The following is a 22,377-nucleotide window of genomic DNA, read 5'->3' as shown; positions in this document are numbered from 1 at the left end:
CACATTTGTACCGAAAAATCATCTCAATATTTCCTTTGAAAAATGTAGCGTTTATTTACAACCTATACACGAGTTCAACATTATTCATATGAATGAAACATGCAGGCTTTTTCCGCCAGGGCTTGGCTGTTCAGCAGAATACACAAGAAATTAGTTTACAAGCCAGATGCAAGCGGTAGTAAAAGTTTAACATCCAAGGTGGCTTTTGACGATGGGCTTGGCAGGTCAAACTGGGTCTGCACAGAAAGTTGCAAGCATCACACACGTGCAATTCACCCACAAGGCTGGAGGGTGTTTTAGCGATCCACATCAGAATTGTCTACTGTTTCAAGAAGAGGTCTGAGACACTCCTCAGAGGAATGTTGAGAACAATTTTATCCAATTTTTGTCCTGGCAAAGCTTGACTATTTCGACCTTTATGGCTGCACTGATGGCTGTGTGATGGCAAAAGAGATTCGTTGCAGAGAAAATCATATTCAAAATTTTATTAAAAATTGAATCACACTCACAACATTTACACCAAAAAAGGGATGCTGTATCATTTTGAAGTGAATTACAAAGCAGTCTAGTTTTTGGAACTGGAAGCAAAACAACTTTTGCCTATGCTTGCAAAATCAGTCTTAACTATCATATTTACTCGCATAATAATCGCACTCGCGTAATGATTGCACCCCTGAATTTTGAGGTCAAAATTCCATTTTTTAAGTTCCCCGCGCTCTTATAGCGACAGCCGCCAGTTGGTTGATCTGCAGTCATCCCGCAGGGAATGCATTCCGACGAGTTCCTATGATTCCTTGATTAAAACGCGCTTTGCGGCGTTCGCCATTTTGCAATTCGGCAGCGTCGCAGCGTGCTTTGTGCAGTTTACGCCATTTCACCATGGGGCGGTATGCCAGTTACACCGCCACGTTCAAGCTCAAGGCTGTTGACTATGCACTGCAGCACGGCAACCGCACTGCTGGCAGGCATTTTGGCGTCAACAAAATCAGGATACGCTATTGGAAGAAGCAGCGCGAGAAGCTGATGGCTGCAAACAAGACATGGCGGGCTTTCCACGGATTCAAAACGGGCAAGTTCCCTCTAGTTGAGGAGGCGGTCCTGCCCAAGGATGGTTGTGCAGTGTCATTAGAAATGATACAGCAGGTCCCAGTTGCTGGGAATTGCCGCAAAGGATTTCCGCGCTAGCTCCGGTTGGACGACTCGCTTTATGCGACGGAATGGACTTCCCCTGAGGCGACAGACGTCGTTGCGCCAGCGGCTCCCATTCGCGTATGAAAGCAAAGTGATAGACTCCCATCACTTTGTCACTAGACTTCGCGAGAAAAGCGGTTACCTCATGTCGCAAATTGGAAACAACGATCAAACTCCACTGACGTTCGACATGCTCCGGAATACAACTGTGAATGAGAAGGGTGCTCGGAGCGTCCTCGTGAAGATGTCTGGCGCAGAAAAACAGCGATGCACAGTCATGCTTGCTGTGACGGCCGACGGCAGAGTGGATGGTAATGGGCCAGCATGATTTGACGCCGAGCAGAAAGATCAGAAGGCCATCCATGAAGATGCTTTGCTCGTGGGTCAGAGAAGCGTGGAGCAGTATCCCCGACGAGGTAGTGGCCAAGATCTTCAAGACAGGCATATCGAACGCTTTGGATGGAACGGAAGATGACTTTCTGTGATTTTGTGAAGATGCTCCCAGCGACGACACTGCCATTTCCGATGATGAGTCGTGCAGCAACGAAAGCGAGGATGGCGAGGACTCAGACTCGAATTTGAGTACTGACGAGAAAAAATAAATAGGCATTGTGCAGTTCATGTGATACTTAATGTGCGTGTTTATTGCGAAGGTAAGCCTTACTCAACTTTTATTTTTGGTTGTAATCGAGATATCTGTTCTAAGATGTCTGACCTGGAACTTGTTTGCATTTTCGGTGCTCAAAAATTTTTGTGTGGAAAATTTACCCTGCGTAATGATCGCACCCCGAAATTTGCGTCAGTTTTTTAAAACAAAAAGTGCGATCATTATGCGAGTAAATACTGTACTCCATTTGTATTTGCAACATGATACTTTAATAGAAAGTAGTGTTTATGTCACTAAAATGCATTAAATCAATGCAGGAAAGGAAACGCGACGGGCCTTTGTCCTTGTGCCACGCGAAGTTGGTTCATTTTTTCTATAGGGATGTGAAGGGGGAAAACGGGAGGGATGTCAGTGTTGAGGCAGGCCTCTCCCCCACAGCTTGGGGACAAAGGCCCATATTTTCCCCTTACCTGTACAGTCTTGGCTGTAGAGCTAGCAAGTATAGAAGCTATGTGACAGGTACAACAGTGGTGATGGCAAGGAAGTTTTCTTTCTCCCAGTTGTATTTTTAGATGCCCCCCAGCCCCCTCTTCTCTTCATGCCGCTAGACGGATAGACTAATGAGAAACCATGACAAACCCTACCCTAATTTGTAAGCAAAGGCAGAATGCTGCATAAAAAGTAAGGGATTGTTGCAAATTACAACCGCAACTTTCCAATGTCCAGACTAAACGGATAAAAATCTAAATGTCACAATTGTAATTACATTGTGGAACAACTTATTGCATTGTTGCCCAACTTTCTTTTTCCTCCATACACATGCCTCAATACAAAACACTAGCTCACACGTTCAAAAGGAGGAAGCATCACAGCACTGTCACCCACCAGGTTTAAGAAATAGACCACGACCAAAACAATTGGTTCTTTGGACGGATCCTGTCAAATGCAGCGTGGACATCTGCATCAGAGAAAAATGGGTTGCAAGAATACGTCAATGACAGTAATATAAAATGGCATCTGTCACATATTAAAGCAACACAGTCGATTATACGGTGTGCCTCGGTAGAGTTCAAGCGCCTGGGGTTCTTCAGTGTGCATCGATGTCCCAGAACAAATACGCCTCTGTATTTCACCTTTGCGGAAAAGCACCTATTTCAGCCATGTTCAAAGCCAGCACAACTACTGACCTACTAACGTAAGTAACTAAAAGAAAAAGCACTGTCGACAATGCAGTTCAATCTGGAGCGTGAATTGAACTGCAGAACACCTGAAAATTCAAATCAGTGGACAACCTTCTTTTCTGCTTGCTTTTCCTGGCATTGCCTATAAACTAATATATAAAATACAAGCAGGCTTAATAGTTCAATAATTTTAACCTTTTAGGGCACTCACACCTGAATTCGCAAACACGTCTTGGCCCGACACCTCGCTCTTTCAAGAGGGGGAAAACAACCACTTCTACATTCGATGGTAAATTGAAATTCATGAGCGTTCCTTGGCATTTCCTCCAAGAAGGTCTCTTTCAGAAACCTCCCTCAACTTGAGGAAGCCTGAATGACACACTCGGATGAGTTCAGTGGGTAAATTGTTATTTGTGAGCGCTCCTCGGCATTTCCTCTGAGGTCTCCTTGAGAAACCTCCCTCAACTTCAGGAAGCCTGAATGACACAATGGGATGAATTGAGAGGGTAAATTGGTATTCATGAGCGCTCCTTGGCATTTCGTCCAAGAATGTCTCTTTGAGAAACCTCCCTCAACTTGAAGAAGCCAGAATGACACAATGGGATGATTTCAGAGGGTAAATTGGTATTCATGAGTGCTCCTTGGAATTTCCTTCAAGGAGGTCTCCTTGAGAAACCTCCCTCAACTTGAGGAAGCCTGAATGACACACTGGGATGAGGTCAAAGACAAAATTTGGCCCAAAAACAGCACTTATGTCAAGTCTTCTCAACCACCATCACAAGCAACCTCGACATTCACAGCCTAGTAAAACATGTTTTGCAGTTTACATGAACAAGGCAGTAGTGAAAAATGACTGCAAATGCTGTTGCGTCCCGCAACAATTGCCACCGGTGATGCACAGCGTACATAGAACATGACGTGGCCGTTCAGAAATGGTGTGAAACCTAGTGTTGTGGTTGGTTGCCACATCAAATATTCTCGCGGCTCCTCCAGCGGCTGACAACAGGAACCAAGCAGGTTCCGGGGAGTGGAAGTCATTGAAGATATCGATTTGGTGGTGATGATGCCGAAAGTTCCATTCCCATGTTGCTGCGGCTGTCAGCCACCTCACCAGTTTGGAAGGAAGCGACTCATTTGTGTATAACCTGCCTGCGACTGCAGCAGTGACAATGCGGATGTCTTCCTTTTTGTTGGCGAAAGCAGACGCACGCAGCTTTTCGCCAAACAAGAGCGTGAAATTCCGGTAAGTACAGTGGGAAAGCGACCTTTGCCAACGGCAGACTTTCCGGACTGCTTCAACTTGGTGCTGAATCTCTGCTACCAGCGCAAGATCGCCACCACCATGAACGGAGCTGACCCTTGCCACCGCATGGATGCTAACGAAAAGGGTTCTACTTAAGTTGAGGACAGCGCAGAGGGCTATGGAACGAAAAATGGCAGGGGTAACATTAAGAGATAGGAAGCGTGCAGAGTGGGTCAGAGAAACAACTCAAGTTATTGACATTCTAGTGGAAATTAAGAAGAAATGGGCATGCGCAGGACATGTAGTGCAGGACATGTAGAGGATAACCGATGGTCGCTTAGGGTAACAAACTGGATTCCAAGGGAAGGAAAGCGTAGCAGGGGACGGCAGAAAGTTAGGTGGGCAGATGAGATTAACAAGTTCACAGGGGTCAACTGAATGCAGTTAGCACAGGACCGAGTTAATTATGGTTACAAGAGGCATCTTTTTCGGGCGCTTGAGTGTCACTTGTAATGAGGTTTTACTGTAGTTGGCAATCCATTTAGACAGGTACAGTGGAAAATAAGGAGACGAATACAGCACTGACTTTCACCTAAGGTCAGCGCTACTGTACCTGTCAAAATAGATTACCAATTAACCCTACAAAACACCATTCTAATTTAAGTGCCTGACTTGAGATAAAAGGATGCGAATTGGATTACCCGGTCACCCTCCTGTCTCAAAGTAGGTATGAAAGTTGGCAGCTACTGCCTACTTGGCCATGTCATGTGGTCATGTGATGTCACACAACAACTTACTGATGAATAAGTGCCCAGCCATGTCACCTGCCTTAAGATCACTCGCGACTTTTCATTCACAATGCCAACGCCTACAATTGATTGTATGGAGAAGGGGGTCTTTAACATTGCATCACACTGAACAAAGGGATGCCGACGTTGCCCTTTGATGGGTTGAACGTGCGACACTCTCGTAATCACTGAAATAAATTGCCGCTCATGCACTCCTCCTTACTTTTAACAGTCGCTCCTCCTTACTTTTAAAAGTCGGACAGCCTGCCACACTCAGAATTCGCAGCTTCGGACAGTTGATGACGAGCTGAACTATGCCATGGTCATCGAGGTGTAAGCATCGGTCGCCGATGAACTCCTGCAACAGGAAGATGTAAGAGGATTCAGTCCAGTCCAACTCTGACTTCTAAAACCAACCTGTCCCACATTTGCAGTCCTCAAGCAGCAATTCCCAACCTTTAAACTCACTGAGGTAACTGACAAACTTTCAAAACACACTGAGGAACCCCTGTGCCTTGGCTTCTGCCCCTTCCTGCGTATTGTGCATACCCAAAAAGGCATGCAGATGAAGCCTCGTAGAAAAATGAGCAGATTAGACTATTGATGACTTAACTGTATACTGTTTCATTACTGACATTGTGATGGGGTCAATCAGAAAGTAGTTTAATTTATGGGGTGTAACGTCCCAAAGAGACTCAGGCTATGAGAGAAACCGTAGTGGAGGGCTCCGGGAATTTCTACCACCCGGGGGATCTTTAACGTGCACTGACATCGCAGAGCACACGGGCACCTTTCCCACCCCACAGCTGGGATTTGATCCTGCATCTTTAGGCACAGCAGCCGAATGCCATAACCATTGCGCCACCACAGCTGTGCCCAACAACCAAAATTAGAAAAAAGGGTAGGGGCTCAAGCATTCATAGATTCAGGTAAGGTATGTTGCTACGCTAGCTGGCTCTACATTCAGCCAAAAAAGACGTAGACAGGTGACTGCATCTATGTTTAGCACCTTGTCTCTCTCAATAGGTCCAGGTGGCTAGTAAACCATTAAAAAAAAAGCTGGCCAGGGAACCCAGTCAGACAACCTTTACTTTATGCGATGATGGATTTTTATGCGCGAAAGCTACTCTGCACAACACGAGGTGTGATATACCGGCGGGGCCTCGCTAATATTAGTCTTCAACCATTGGGGTCCAGCCACTTGTATAATTGATTTCCAACCTCAAGCGCTCTTGGTAAGTAGCTCAACAAAGGCATGTAGCTAAAAGAAAGCAAGTGGCTCAATAAAGGCATGCAGATATGATCATGGAATTACTGAGTGCTGTCAGTGGTAAATAATTCTTAAAGTAACACTGAACATACCTCCAAGGTTAGCCTACAGGCACCCTCGAGCAGTGCAGTGATGCCTTGAGACGTGATCTATTCAGAGAGAGAGACCCATCATGAAAATCAGAATTTTTGGTTTCATTCTTACCGTGACAAGAATGATCTTTTTTTTTTGTAACACCTTCTTTTCAACTCTAACCTTTTAAAATGAAAGCACAGCTGTGTCCTGAAACTTCTAAATTTTATTTTTTTTTTCCCCGAGCAAGAGGGCACATTGCTACATCTATGAAACATGACTGTTGCTTTTGAGTTCACAAGTCAACCATAACTACCATTTTCTTTAGAATCTGGTCGAAAACTTGAAGTGCTGTTTCCGCATCATGTGATCCTGGAGATAAGGGACATCTGATAACATTACTGGTCATCAGACTGTCACCAAAGTTTCTCACGGACAGAATCTCTTAAGTGCTCCACTTTTTCACACAGTTTAAACGAGTAGAGACACCAAATTTAAGTTCCATGTTCTGTCTGCGGAGTGTTGCGCATCACATTACAAAAAATCCAAGCAGCCAGGTGGACTGCACTCAAGGCAGTGAATAATTTAAAATTAAATTCTTTGCTTGAAAACGTAGCTTCAACGGTTATGACTCCGCAGACAAGTTGAGTCCACGTAGGCCCCATAAAAGCTTCAGTATGGCTGCAGCCTTTTTGTTTTAATTCCCACCAAGTTTTACACTAAATAGACCAAGAGCTGGAATCTTTAAAAATGTATATTAATAATAATAATAATAATAAGTGTATATATCGCATGTTTATTTCATGACTCTCAATAGCTCAGCTTGTCTGTGATATCACAGCCTCCGCCTGGCGGTTCAAACCAGAACCGAAACTGCAGGAGAAAAAAAAGTGAATTGTCAATTATTTAGCCGGTGCAGGTGAGACCCATGCCATGACTAAGATACTGTCATGCTCAGTATGAGCTGCACCATGCGAGCACATGCCCAAATACACTTCGTGGTAGTACAACGACGCTGATTGGGATACGTTTCCTCATTACCAGGAAAGGCTGCGAGAACGCATCACTGTCACTTGCCTGTTGTTCTTGCCTTCGTTTTTTCTTATGGTTATATCATTTTTGAAAAATGATAGCGATGATCGTGGCTGGATGCCTTTTACAAAAGCGGACTATAGTGTGGCATGTCATTCTAAAGAAAGAATAGACACAACCAAAATGTTGATGTCTCTGCATATTTACTGTAACTGCTTGATGCATGTGACAAATGCAAGCTTTTCATGGTCTACAACACCAAGAAGGCTTGGATATTTCAAGCAGCAATGCTCTGCCTGTTCAGTGCGATGTGGAGTCAGGTCCATTGTCACACAGTGTTCAAGACAGTATACAGACAGTCTTCTTAGAGTTAAATTTAGTCCCGTTTTTAACGGCTTAATTAGAGCATTTGCTGGCCACTATCTACATTACAGGAGTTAAAACTTATTTGGGCATCACCCTCGCAAAGACAGTAACCAATAGATATGGGCAGCATGATCTTTAAGGAACTCATTGTAACTGTGAAAACAATGCAACTGAAAAAAAATTCGGGGGAGCAATTATATCACCTTACGTCCAACAAGGCGAAAGCCTTTTGGCAGCCCTACTGTGATCCTTAGAATGCCCAATTTCTCAAGATAGAGTGAGTCTCTCCCTTTAGACTATAATCACTATCACTATCAGTCACTATATACTAATATTAACTATCTATCCCCATCACTATCACTATCCTCATATTCACTAAATGTCTTTAAACCACCACTGATTATCACGATTTTTCTTAAACGTTAGAATAACCCCACCAATATCCCGTAGAATCTCACGGATAGATCTCACCCGTGCAAGATTTCCATCACGAGCCAAGTAAGGCATTCGCAAGCTTAACACCACCTTGAGGAACATCATCCTCCTGCGTGAGCTGCTAGGATAGAGCATTATTTCCATCACAAAACCATGCAAGTAGGGAGAAGGACGAAAACAGAACTGAGTGGTAGTGTTCTAGTTTAAAGAAGTGCAGATGGGGGGGACAATGCTGCTTATTAAAAAAACAAAACAAAAACAAAAATCTCCTGTGTCAACCATACTCAGCAAGGGCCTAGCCCAGTATGGTTGTGCAAATGTGCAGCCAAATCATGCAAAGTGGTAGGCAATATGAAGGCCCGCCTCGAGGGCCCTTTTCACATGCATCACTTGGCACCGATTTGTGACGAGGTTAGGTGCAATGGCGCTCCACAGGTGCACTGCCACGTGGAACCATGTTCACACTAAGTTTGATTTGGTTTGCGGGGTTTAATGTTGCAAAGCGACTCGAGCTAGACACGCCATGGCTGAGGACTTTGGAAATCTCGACCACCTGGGGTTTTTTAACAGCGCCGATGTCGCACAGCCCACGAGTGCCTTGCTTTTCGGCTCCATCGAAAAGCGGCTGCCATGGCAGGTGTTCTATCCCGCACCCTTGGGCACGGTGTTCAAGCATCCTAACCACTGCACCACCGCAGCAGGGCTGTTCGCACTAAGCACGATTCCTCCTGTACAACTCGGGTATAAAAAGTCAGTTGTTGACCAGCTGAACCTTATACAGTTTGGCATTCACCAAGAAAACTGTTGTACTCAAGAAGCTGCACAAGGCGGCAATTTATCTTCTGCTTTTTTGAAGACCTTACACGAGAATCTCGTCAAGAGTGACTGGCCTGTAGCTAGCTGCAAGTGCGAATTGCAAGTGCGATCCAGCTCAGCAGTCAAGCATGCAACCACCGAGATGGTGCAGCAGGGACTGTTATCATAAAATAACAGCCACAGGCAAAGTTAAACACATCAAAATGAAGCAAGTGAAGTCGCAGGAATCACCAGTGTTGACGAAAGGTTAATGGCCTTCAATCGATGGCAGTGGAGCCCAAGCAGCCGAAGGCACGGATCGCCGATCCCATTGCATTCCTTGAGCTTGAGAACAGTGAGATTCTCATTCTGCTCCGCAATAACCTTTACCACTTCAGTCGTGACAGCCTCTATCCCGACAAGTTCGAGCCATTCCAACTCGTGAAAGCATTGAAAACATTCCAGCAGCCCTGCAAAGAAAAAAAAAGTGTGTTTCTTTAATACAATTATTTCTTTGCAGGTTTTTTTTTTTTATCTTTTAACGAGTCAACCACAGTTCCCTGCATCGTAGTCTCCTGTGCTATCTCTTTTAAAGGGACTCAACTGCAGTCGTCTATCCTTTGTTACGTAAACCCCGGGAGCACAGATTATGCGCCCAATATTGGTACTATGTTGTCGATGCTCAGTCCTACATGGTGCCAGTGGATTTTCAATGCACTTCCAATATTGGTTCTCTGTGCTGCCTGCGAACAGTATCACAGCAACTAGGCAGAAATTCTAGAGTGTCTCTCTCCGAGGCCCCTTAGTTAAGCCTCTGACATCTGCAATAAGGTGAGAGTAAGAACTAGTATAGCCCTTTCCCCAGGTGCCACGATATATTGGCTTAACGTTGGCACTGTGTCGGCAGCATACGGTCCAACATAGGGCCAGTGATTTGCCAGCATATAACCAATTGGGCTGATAGTTTGTGCCGCTTGGGTGATGAAAGGTGAGTGCCGAGACATAGAAAGCGGCGCCAGAATTGTTAAACGAGTCCTCAAGTCATGAAACTATGACTCCCGCCAGAATCCCACCTGAATTTTTATACAGAATAGTCGTCAGCAGCCACTAGCAATGAATGAAATTTATAACAGCGCAGGGCATCCATCAAATGAGCTACAAGCCCTTTTTTTTTTGTGTAGGTATACGTGTGAGTGCAGTTTCCAGATTTTTTCCTTTTGATTCTGCCTAACCAGTTCAAGCAAAACAATTCATCTTAGGAGTTCTTTACTTTGAGCCCCATGGGAGACCAACCAAGTGGTCTCGCATTGTTCGGCTTATGTGAGAATTCGTTTCAACTGAGTTTGCTTGCATAGAGTTTGCCTCGGCAGGAGTCTGCAGTATCTCGAGGAATTTTCAAAGTCAGTGTTCAAGATAATGAACAGATCTTTAAGCATTTACCACATGGGCGCATGAATATTTTTCTGAGAATTTCCATATGAAAATGAAAGACGCTGGTGCTGCTGTTACTTCCCAGCTGCATACAGACATTGCCATTTACATGGCATAAAAAGCAAGCCAAGTTCTTCTCATGTCAATATTTATTTACCTGATGCGCCAGTACAGTAGAACTCGGATATAGTAAAGTGAAACTGAAGTCCCAGTTAATCTTCCATAGACAACTGTACCTTTTCCCCCCTTTAAGACATTTTTGGTAAAAACCAGTTATAGTAAAGTGCGCCTGGCCGCGACAATGACTCCCACGATATGACATTGCCGCCTGTACACTGCCTAGAATCGCGAGAAAAAGATATTTTTGTATTTGAAAACAGAAAAACAACACCCAGCATCCTTTTAAGTGGCTTTACCACCAGAACGGCAGCATTGAGGAGAAGCCTACTTTACGGAGGCCTTCGAGTTGTGAGGGAAAGCATACAGCGCATAGGGGAAAAAAAAAGTAAAACTGTCTACGAACATGGAAAGGAGGCGGCGCAGTTCGTTCGGAAAGTAAGGGAGAGTAAAAGTGCAGCAAGAAATAGAGAAGGGGAAGAAACGGGTGAATATTCACAGTACTGTGCATCACAAAGCATGAGGCAGCGGAGGCAAGAAGTGGAGGTGCGGCGTATGCGGTCTTGCAGCACTTGAATGCCATGCGCATTGCCTCTTAAAAAACAGAAACAGCAAAAAGTGACACCGTGTTCATGTAAGGCTTTGATTTTCACATGAAATCAAACTCTGTTGTATTCGTAGCCACGCTGTCCTCATGCTTAAGAGGTACTTCCACTAGATCTAAAACATTTTTATAACTGGAAAGAAAGATGATAAGAGAGAATGATAAGAGAGAAGAGATGATAAGAGAGAGACTGAGGCTATATCTGAGTGTTTTTTTCACACGAAGAGATAAGAGAGAGATTGAAGCTATGTCTGAGTGTTTTTTTCATTAAGCAACGTGTTCAGCAAGTGGCCATTTAACTACCAGACAGCATCATCAGGACCATACCGCCGACAACTGATGCAGTAAAGATTTTTGCCGGTCTCAGTCACATTACTATAAAGGGGTTCTACTGTAGTAGCTTTCCTTGTTTCATGAAATATGAAAGATCTACAAGCAGTGGCACTAGTTAATGTTGCTGATGCCATATACCATCGGTGCTTCCCACTAATTAGTATATTTGCGTTCACCAATATGATCGATACTTTGATTTTAAATCTTTTATTCAGAGATATGCTTGGCAACCATTTAAGCTAATTAAATTAGCCTAATTTGCTGTCCACAAGTAGAACTGACCATACAGCCGCATAACATCTAGCCCACAAGTGAAGCCCACAGCAGCTGTCAGCCGCTTGCAACATTGTTCATTGTTCAACAAACTGGATCACGTCGGAACACTTCCACATTGTTACGAAGTTTTGCGACCACTAAAAGCTCAAGGGCATGATAGTGCTGAGTGCAAGCGTCTTCCACTAATCCAACATCATGCAACATGCCACAATATAAAAACGTAAACAATCATTAGGACACCACAAAGCCCACCAAAGTAAAGCAAAGTTAGCTGCATCCATTTTCATGCCAAGAGATTCGGCAAAAAAGGAAAAGCCTCAAATGAAAAGGAGGATGACTGTGACAGCACGCCATTCGAGTGCCTGCCTTTTTTCTTCTGCGCAGAGGATTGCAGAATGTGCACAGGTCGACACTGACAACAATGCGAAACCAGGAGCACTACACCGCTAACACAACTAGCACAGTGAGAGAACTTTGAGGTTAACCCTACTTGTCTCGCTGAACGTGTTGCTCCCGAGATCAGTAGAAAGGCACAGTTTCTTGAGCCTCGTGCAGAGGCTGAGGCTGGGGAGTCCCCTATTTGTAATGGGGCATCCAGTCAAGTCAGCCACCCGAGACCCAGCATGTAGAACCTGCATGACCATCAAACTTGTCATGTGATCATACCAAGATACAAAGCAACAGTGAATGCATAGCACTTCGCCTGATGACCATAACCTTCGACTCCTTATATATGTGCTAGTATATCGGTTATCGAGTTATGACCACTCCCAGAACCATTACTTGGATAAAATATGGGGATTGCCTGTTCTGACACAGAATAAGCAACTTGGTGCTAAATGATTCAAAACCTTCTAAAAAATAAAACTGCTAATTGAAAGAAAGTCTAAAGTGTGTGTGAGAGTTGCACCGATGACCTTTCTGCCTCGGAACCATGAATATGATAATGACAGGTCATGGGGCGGCCATTTCAGCCAAACTGCTTGTCATGTAGGGCTCCAGATGGTGTCAAATGATACCTAGTAAAACTTGCGTGCGGGCTAGTTGATTACACGGATCTGATAACTTCTGGTGCTGCGTTGTCCATCACATACACAAGAGAGATCACAAAAAAGCATTCCTTAAAATAATTTCAGGTCAGGGGAGGGAGTGCGTGAGCGTGTCGTCAGTTGCGGTCAGCAGAAAGTACTAATGCTTCGCCTGAACAGGAGAAGAAGATAGGCACATCTTTCCATTATTTAATTATTGTTCTCATTTTATGTTCCTTTAATATTTTTTTTTCTCCAAATTTTTCTCCAAGTTTTCTCCCTCTTCTTATTGTTCCCTTCCTATTCTTCATCGTGGAATGTTTTCTTCTTCTTCATACTAGAATAAATAGCCAGTTGGTAGTGTGCGCATTATTGGTGTGGAAGTCCTTTTGTGATCTCTGTGTGTATGTGATGGACAATGCAATGCAAGAAGTCATTAGATTGGTGTCAGATTATTTGTTTCATTGAGATGTTCATGTTTATATGATGTAATACCAGATTTAACAAATAAATGTTCTGGATAAAGTATGTTTTAATTCGCAAGCTTTCCAGACAAATGTCCTCACCTCTGTACAGTTGCTTCAAATGCAAAAGCTTTCCTCGGCTCATCAGAGGCGTGTGACGAAAATTACTGTCCGCACAATGAGTGATCAAAAAACAGATCCAAAGGCAATCCAACACAATCCACATAACAAGCCAGAACATAAAATATTGAATCCAGCCACGATTACTTCGCTATAATGCTTTAACGACATTGCTCAATGACTAGCCATATCAGAAAAAGCCCAAATCCAAGTCACAAAAAAATCCAATCCAGAACTCACACGAGCCAATGCCAAATCCAGTCATGATTAATTGGCTATAATGCCTTAACGATGCATAATGACTTGCAACATGTCATATTCCGAATCCAAGTCATAGCCAGGAACCAAATACAGAATTTCCATAAGCCAATACCAAATCCAGTCATGATTATTTGGCTACAATGCTTTAATGACAATGCATGACTTGCAACATTAGTCATATCCCTAATCGAAGTCATAGCCAAGAATGCAATCCAGAACTCACATAACAAGCCAACCAAAGTCAACGCATGATGCCTCTATGTGATTTTGCATTACCGCACGTAAAGACACAAGTGCAACCACTGAATTTTCAGGTCACTATTCCCACATGATGAATACATCAACCATTGATTCGTAAGCATGCACGTGTCCATTTACATGCTTGATGAACATACTAGTTAACGTCTAGTGATTGCACACACTGGTAACTTTCATGAACCTTATGAAAGAGCTTAATTGCTATGTGGTTCTTTTACCTGCGAAATCATTTTCACTGTCTCACAGTATGCCGTATACCTGCAATGGGTAGCTAGCCCCAATGCCATAAAAGCTGTCTTGTTTGTGGACCATAAAGAGGGTGGAAGGCCGCATGCCTGTCTAACCCGCTTACCAATCACCACCTAACATATGTACAAGGCTTGTGGGTATGTCTCATGTCCAGTGTCAAGCACAAATAATTAGTGTGATACGTCGCCAAACGTACCACAGGTAGAAGGCGATCATTGATCAGAAGGCGCTTCTCCAGCTTTTGGTACAAGAAGTCGGCCAACGGTCCCGGCAACCGGACGTTTTGAAACCACTCGGCATCTATATATCCAACGAGGAAATTCAGGCATCTGAAATATACAGCAGACAAAAATACATGTAAGCCGGCTATAAAAGTACAGGACAAAGCGCACTTATCTATCGCACTTATGTGATGTATAGCCTTTGTCAAAAGTGTGGAGCCCAGGGGGTCTACTTCTGAGCTGTGTAGAAGCGCTGATTTAGCATTAGGAAAGGCCTTTCCCATCGGAGGGGATAGGACAAAAAAGTCTTCTTACCATCAAGAAATTCGGAACATTGGAAATGAATTACAAGGTGTACGAAGTGGCTCAGAAACAGACCCCCTGGGCTCTACATTTTTGAAAAAGACTGTACCTGTGCAGCAAATGAAAAGGACCAATAAAAGTACACAAATGATGGCTGCTAATCCATCATTTGTCTTGTCATTGCCCCATAAAAAATTTCTAAGCCACCTTCATTTGCTAATGAGATATCAGCAATCAAAATGCTCCTCTTCTGCTTAAACACATATCAATGCATAAAAATTAAAGAAAACAGGTTGCATTGCGCACCACCCAGCCCTTGTGACTTGGACACCCATAACGAGGAGGCTCAGCCAGATTCCCCGCTTTACGTCAGTGGGGCAAGGCTAGCTTAAAATACGAATCGGCTGAAAGGAGCAATTTTGTACCTTACAGGGTCCTCGGAGAGCTTCTAAATTTAATAAAATATAGAGAACACTTTCTACAGGTCCATTACATTAGAACACGACTACAGCAATGTTTTCACGCCTTTTTAACATAGCTGCTTTGCAAAAGGCTGAGTGCCTGCTTAAACAGCATGCGATATAACCTGTGTGCATCTCCTGTCGAGCTCAAGCAAAGGCATTACCTGTGATATAAATGCAAGGCTAGGTGGGGGGAACAGTCTCAAGTACAGCCTGTGCAGGGGCTACAGAAGCAACGGGCACTTCTCTAATGGCGAATTTAAGTGGGAGAGCAGGCGCACTTGAGAGCACTTTCAGACAAGCGGGCGCCCTCCAGTAGGAGAGCAGGGGCCGAATCCATGAAAGAGTTCGCTTTGGAACGCATTCGCTTTGCCGTGACGTCAATTTGACGTAGGCATTGGGGGGAGAAGGGTGGGATGAACGCTGGGGGCAGAGAACAGCCAATCAGCTTTGCTGGGCGGTCCCATCTCGGTTGCTCTGCCTTGATGCGGGCCTTCTCCTCGGGCGTCAAAGGAAACGACACCCAGTTTTTCTCAGTGCCTACACGCACGATTGCCTGAGCGACGGCCAAAATCGTCCCGCGCACCGACGTCTGCGGGAGCTGTATAGTTGCCTCGCTGCCGACTGCCGCCTGGAAGCCTCCAGTAACGAAGAACTGCAGCGCGCAGAGTACTTTCCGCTCTGCTGCGAGCACGCTTTTTCTCGTTGGGCCAAGGTGGGGTTATAGCTCTTCGCATAGCCGGCGTACAAGCCCCTTCGATAGTCTAAGTGCCTTCGGAAGACATCGTCAGGCATGTCGAAAGGATCGTCATGTGCGCGCGACCGCTGAAGCTGCCATCACATTCGCTGAGCAATACGAACAACAGCGGGGCGACGGGGGGCACGTACGGCATGATTCTCACGCTGAAGCGAACGCCACTTACCGGGTTCCACACACAGCGACCGAACACGTTCGCTTTCATCTGATTGACATGCCTCGTGATGTCAACAAAATCCGTGGTCCCGCCTTCGTGAAATGGCGTCACCGCCAGCGGTGGCGACGCGCGACCAATGGAGCGAGGTGGCGAGAGAGAAAGCGAACTCTTTCGTGGATTCGGCCCCAGGAGTAGAATCACTGGCTTCCAATGGTCGAGGAGGAGGGCTTTTTCTCCGCTGAGAGCACCCGAGTGCACTCCCGGCTGCTCCTTCGTCTAAAAGTGAGAGTAGAGGAAGTCACATGGCATAAAGCCTTATATCCGCACCATCTTTTTTTTTCTCTCTCTCTCTCTTGGGTTGGCGACGCTCAAAATGGCGGCTGCAAATCCACCCTAGCGTCGGTCCTCGGCGAGCGGAAAGCATTGCTCAGGTGCTGTATGCATGTTTGAGAGTCGCTGCCGGCGTCGAAAGGGTCAAAGGAGGCAGATCGCCGCGTTGTGAGAACAAAGGCATACAAAACAAGCGGTTCTACACGGAGCATTGGCCTCTCCTTGGGTTGTAACTGCCGCTACTGCGGGCAGGCGGAGAATGTTGGGGAGAGAAGTGCGGTCTCATGGTCGTGGCGCTCTACTCTTGACATGCAGAGAGCGTTCCGGTGGGAGGACAGTTACACCTTCGCTCGGTGTGCTCCTGTACTGCTCTGTACTGTTCGGTGCTTCTGCTCTCGTCCCCCCAACCAAATGCGCCATAAGAGTTCAGCTCTCTACTGCCATTAGGGCTGTGATCATCATCAGCCGGACTATACCCACTGCAGGGCGAAGACCTCTTCTATACTCCTCCAACTAGCGCAGTCCTTCACTAATATTGAAGATATCGGCAATCAAAAATGTTTCTCTTCCTCTCCCCTCTCAACACATCAGTTCAGTTCAGTTCAGGCGTTCAGTCGTGTCCGACTCTTCGTGACCCTATGGACCATATCTATGCATATATGCAAAGAAAACAGGCCGTGATGACTACATTTGCCGCCTTACTTGCTTCTGAGCTGGCATGCGCTATGCCGCATGGCTTCATGTGCTTACTCCTGACAGGCGGTGTTTCAGAGTAAAAGGAAAAGGGCATGAGGTTGTGCTACGTCACTATGAATAAAAAGAGATATTTTCTTTTATAGCTGGAGTATCCAATATACACAGAAAAATTATCATCGTCACACTTCACAGAGCTAAAAATTGTGTTAGACACATGACATTCTTTTAGGCATACAGAACAAACTTGCAATAACTTATTTACTCCAGTGACCCCCTTCGTCATACACTGACTGTAGGCTAAAAGCTAGTGACAGCTCACGCCAGAATGACAAAACTTGCGCTTTGGTAAATGTGGAGCGATTCTGGGCGTAGGTTTAATTCCCTCGTGTTTTGTATCACATATGTCCGAATTTCCTTGAGAAAGAAATCCTGGTCGGGTGTGCTGGCATAGATGGCAGGAGAGGACACTAACAGGACACAAGCTGGCAAGAAAAATGAGCTGACAGTGCTTTACAAAAATCATAAAAGTATTTCCTTCAAGCTCCACGCATATTCAATATACAGCATATGCAGAAGTCTTCAATGAGTGAGTTAAGTCTACCTCTTTAATATTAGCGTGAAAGAAATTGAGACTACAACCAAACAACAGTTGGGGTAGGCGCTTTGTACATGAGCGGCAGATTCGGTAGGCGCTTTGCACATGAGCGGCAGATTCGCATACAAAGGGATAGACGTTCGCCAGCAGCCTACCCTTCGAAACAATTTCATCATATTTCTATCTCCAATCTGTTGAACTTAACAGCACTGCGTAGAAGGTCACTATTTTTCTTTAAATGTACATTCGATTGAGATCTCCATTTGACCAACCCTTAAATCCTGAACCTGTATCCTGGCTTTACTGCCCCGCTGTTTAGCTACGAATATTGGAATCATTTTTTGCTTATCTCTGCTTATCTCACATTACTACTATTATATCTAAACCGCAGAGCCTAAGAAAGAGTGACTGTGCCCATTTTATCTGGATGAATAATGCCACATTCTAATATAACACGCTCAACACTTCTATGCATTTACTCCGCACGGTGCCCATGTGTAATCCTCATGGTTAAATTTCAATTTTTAAATTTATGTCCTAAGACAACCTGATTTTGCTTTGAACAGTAGGGGACACTGCCTCTTGAACAGCCACTGACTGATTCAATACTGATCTGCCTCTTCCATTTTCTATCCAGGTTAAGTCTGCAGTTTTTTTTCTGCTGAATTAATCCAGTTTTTATACCCTGCATTTTCTGACTGCCTTTTGAACCTTCTTATTTCTGCATCCTGGTTTTCTGAATATTTACAGACTATCTTTCTACTCCTTTTCCGCCAATGTGAGAATACACTATATTAGCTGCCCGTCTGTTATTGTTCAATTTCGTCAAGGGTTCTCCAAAAGTAAAACCATAAATATGAGCCAAATTTGTTCCATACATCTAAGGTAGCATGCTCTAGTTCATGAAAATGATGCTCCAAATGATTATTGTTTCTCGTTTTCTGTGGCATCAATAGCTTCATTTCAGTGCAACCTTTATTTTTGAGGTATGAACAGAGGGAGTTTTTTTGTTACCCGTAAGATTACATTCGTTTTTCAGTAGCCAAGATGCACGGTCACCCACTACAGTGCCTAACATGGGAATGTGTCAGACACATTAACCATACACAGCTACTATAATACTTCATAAAAGGGCCAGGGTAGGCCAACACACACACGCGCAACCCTCGCTACATGGAAAGTCAGGAAAACATGAAAGGAATAAGATGACAGGAGAGGTTGAAGAATGAAGATAGGAAAGAAAAGGGTGTGGTGAAGGGACGGGGGAAGGCATTTGCCGATTTACCCGAGGTGGGTCAGTCCAGAAGTGCCATTTACGCGAAGCTAGGGCCAAAGTGGTGTGTTGCCTCCGCCGAGGAGCCTTTTATAAAGTCCGAACATTCGGAAATGACTCAACTACCAAGACGTTTTTTTTTTGTTTTTTTTTTTTCTTTCTTTTCCAGACGCAGTAGTGCCACAGATGGCAAAGGGTGGGTGCTCAGGATCCGTAGTGTCGCACAGTACACCTAAGTGTGCCCTGCGGTGTTATGTGATATATTTACTTTCTGCCCTTTGGTATTACAGTCACTGGCTTCATCAAGTACTTTTAGCCAAAAGTACCACGTCCCGACTTCCGCTTTGGTAGGAAATAGCGTCATGGTCACACAGGCCCTGACTGCCAGCTATGGTAGACACCATACTGCCAGCCATGGGGGAAGAAACTGCCAGCGACTGCTTTCGGCTGCCATCCTGTTGTACATGTCCGCCGCCGTCTGCTAGCACACGATGCAAACCATCGGCCACCACAGCGCAGTTCTGTCGCAGCGACTCGTACTATTCACACTTGCGACTAGATGAGGTCGCGCGTCTACCAGTCGCGCGACCAGAGGAGAGGAGCTCGCCACTACCGATGTTCACACTTGCGACTGTCGCCTCTCGTTCGTCAGGCAGGGCGAACGTCGGTAGCGGCCGCTTGCCAGACACTTCAACTTTTTCAGGCGAGCCCGTGCGCATGCCGCGCTCTCGTGTTTCCAGGAGAACGCCAACGACGAATAGACTGTCAATCACCGTGGTGTCAATATAAAATGTTGCGCCTGCGTGAAAAACCCATTTCTCAAAAGTTCATGGTACCTACCGGATAGTCCGAATATCTTTCCAATCTCCTCCAAGGCCATATCCTTCTCCCTGCCTTTGAATTCCGGGTTCAGTTTGTTGAAAAGGTAGGGGTATTCTTTCATTGCATTGAGAAGGTGCCCGATCGAGTACTCTGGGACCTCGCTGATTGGTAAAATGGTTTGCGACTAGTAGTCGCGCGACTGAAAATTCGAGCAGTGCCCGATCGGCCCGCGGCAGTCGCTTTTCGACCGATGCGACCATTTGCGACTGTCGCTTTTCGACCAAAACGGTCGCGCGACCGCTGCTAGTCGCAAGTGTGAACGGGCCTGATATGCAAGTAATACTAACGACAGACAACAGGTGCGCGAATTGGTGCTTTTCGCTACGGAAGGTGACATATCTGAATGCGAATTAAGCGTTTGAACTTGGCGGGTTCGGCTTGTCGTTGCTGTAGGCTTGCTCAAAGTCGAAGTAGCCCAAATCGCTGCTCTCTGGACGCATAGAAAACCAGGAAGAAGCATTTGCAAAATCATTTACAACAATTATGAGCTGCTGCAGCTGCCCACTTTAAGAAACGCGAAACAGGTGAAACAGGGACGGTACAAGCAAATAAACCCTGATTCTGAACGCGCACGTATGTAGGTGGTTTGAAAACAAGAAAACGAAGATGCGAGGTTCGGGGCTCAAATCAGCTTGCTTTCGGGACAAAAATAGAACGTGTCGAATATCGGCAACAACTGTCAAACGCGTTTGACAGCAGACATGTTACACTATGCATAAGTGCTTCGTCCAACATCAATAATCATAGCTTACATGTCTTCCAAGCTGCTGACATTATGCGTAGGGCCATTAATCCTCTTGTTCATTACGAAAGTTCAGACACTGTCAAAATTGGTGAAGCGTAAACACTAGCAGATGACAGGCAGACTGTTCACGACGCTCCCGACTGGTCACGCACCTCCGCTGATCACTTTTAACCGGTCCGCACTTAATTTCATAAATATTACCCACATTAAAAAAAAAAAAAACAAATATTTTCTCTGCTTAAAACACGAGCTATATTTTGTTTTCCAATAATCACTATTAGGTTTTGAGAAATAAAATTTTGTTCTGCGGTTCTATTAGTTTATCTGTTACGTAGCAACGACAAGGCAACGACGTGTAAACAAACGTGCGCGCCATGGTTTCATGTAGCAAAAATGAATAGAAGGTACCTTAAGCTAGTAATATGGCTTCAATTCACCCTTTTAGCTGTTGATATCGCGCTGAATGTTTTGCAAGACCTTTACCGAGATTCACCAGTCAAACTGCTGCTGCTAGCCATGTAAGAACGAACACACATCTCACAGTGCGAGTGCGGCTAATGACGTTACTCCTTTCACTCGCTCTCAAAACTTTCCCTCGCAGCGTGCAGGACTTTTGCATCGTGTCAAGTCTGCTGGTCATGTGTCTTACGATTTTCAATACCTACTCTTTCCAAGTCGGCGAATTCAGGGAGGTCATATGCAACTTCAAAACGCCGGTAGCCGTCAACATTCTCTACCTGACGCTGTCGTTGGCATTTCACGTGTGGACGATGGCAAGTCACCTCTGCCAACAGCTATTCTTTTGAAAATCACAAATTCAACAGTCATTGCGTGTGCAGTGTACGAGACCCGGCAATATAGAGAGATGGGTTCGTAGTTTTCTGAAGTATCATCGCCCTGACCTCAGTCATTTGATTGGCAGAAACAGCGGAACCGGATGTCACTATCGTTTCCGACGCTTTCATCAAATCAGATGACTTGATGTCAAGGAGATGCCTGGGATACAGACCCTGGGCACTTTGGGCACTTTGCAATGGAGGCAAAGAGCAAGGTGCCTGTGTACTGTGCGATTACAGTGCACGTTTAAAGAACATTAGGTGGTCGAAATTTCCGGAGCCCTCCACTCATAGCCCGGGCCACTTTCGGACGTTAACTCTTTAGACCAAACCAAACTTACATGTCAACTTCTAAAACTTTATAAGCAGAGTTTGAATTAACGAGACTTTTGTCATACTTGGTGTTGGACTAAATGTCAATTCGAATAAACGAAGACTTCAACCAACACAGTTTAATCCACTTCACATTTTTTGCCACAATGCAGGAAACGAGCGACGGAGATGAGCTGCCTTCCAGGCAACGGCAACTTTCAGCAAAAAACACGGCTGTTGACGTTACGTTGTACACTCTTCAAAGATTTGGTAACTTTGCTCATTTTAATTGCCTGATGCACTAAGAAAAGGGTGGTGCGAAACCATTCCAAGCCATATGGTGGCTGATGCTTAAACTATGCCCCTCAACCCCTCATAGCCTCACACCATTTATATATCAGTTCGAAATTGCATTCCATCTAGTCAATTTCAGCATCCATAGCACAACTACGGATATCTTGCCAAGAGCAAAACAAAAGCATGCACGTATAATGCTAGATTCAATTTTGTTGATTACATTTTTTGTCCATTTCTGTTCTTGCTCTTCTGCAGTGGGTGTGCTACATTACTACTCCTACAAAAAGACTGCCTTTCTCATGGCTGATGACAAACTCTACCACCCAACGACGAGGCCTGCGACAGCATTCCCAGTTTCAGCAGACTACCAGACATGATGGCATTGTTGTCA

General features: G+C 44.9%; 2 protein-coding genes across 4 annotated transcripts; one reads left to right on the top strand and one right to left on the bottom strand.

Annotated features, from left to right (window-relative positions):
* Window positions 1-35: 35 nt before the first annotated feature.
* LOC146173922 (protein AMN1 homolog) lies at window positions 36-20,713 on the bottom strand. Of its 3 annotated transcripts, none has more exons than XM_084584542.1 (8): window positions 20,549-20,713; window positions 14,318-14,450; window positions 12,232-12,373; window positions 9,233-9,450; window positions 6,373-6,429; window positions 5,234-5,368; window positions 2,684-2,756; window positions 36-236 (listed from the first exon to the last, which is right to left on the bottom strand). In XM_084584542.1, the coding sequence occupies exons 1-8, from the start codon at window positions 20,599-20,601 to the stop codon at window positions 226-228; spliced, it is 822 nt and encodes a 273-aa protein (XP_084440668.1). In that variant the 5' UTR covers window positions 20,602-20,713; the 3' UTR covers window positions 36-225. The 3 variants fall into 3 exon arrangements, with proteins under 3 accessions (XP_084440668.1, XP_084440669.1, XP_084440670.1); XM_084584543.1 differs by having other exon boundaries at window positions 5,257-5,368; window positions 20,549-20,712; XM_084584544.1 differs by lacking the exon at window positions 2,684-2,756 and having other exon boundaries at window positions 5,257-5,368; window positions 20,549-20,712.
* A 188-nt stretch (window positions 20,714-20,901) lies between these two features.
* Window positions 20,902-22,376, top strand: LOC146173921 (transmembrane protein 138). Its single transcript, XM_084584700.1, has 4 exons — window positions 20,902-21,059; window positions 21,143-21,314; window positions 21,863-21,959; window positions 22,242-22,376. The coding sequence occupies exons 1-4, from the start codon at window positions 20,935-20,937 to the stop codon at window positions 22,361-22,363; spliced, it is 516 nt and encodes a 171-aa protein (XP_084440826.1). The 5' UTR covers window positions 20,902-20,934; the 3' UTR covers window positions 22,364-22,376.
* The last annotated feature ends 1 nt before the right edge of the window (window position 22,377 follows it).

Source organism: Amblyomma maculatum, chromosome 11 (genome assembly GCF_055883805.1).
Source record: "Amblyomma maculatum isolate TAMU_Amacu chromosome 11, ASM5588380v1, whole genome shotgun sequence".
Taxonomy (NCBI): domain Eukaryota; kingdom Metazoa; phylum Arthropoda; class Arachnida; order Ixodida; family Ixodidae; genus Amblyomma; species Amblyomma maculatum.
This window is presented reverse-complemented; position numbering and strand designations above follow the sequence as displayed.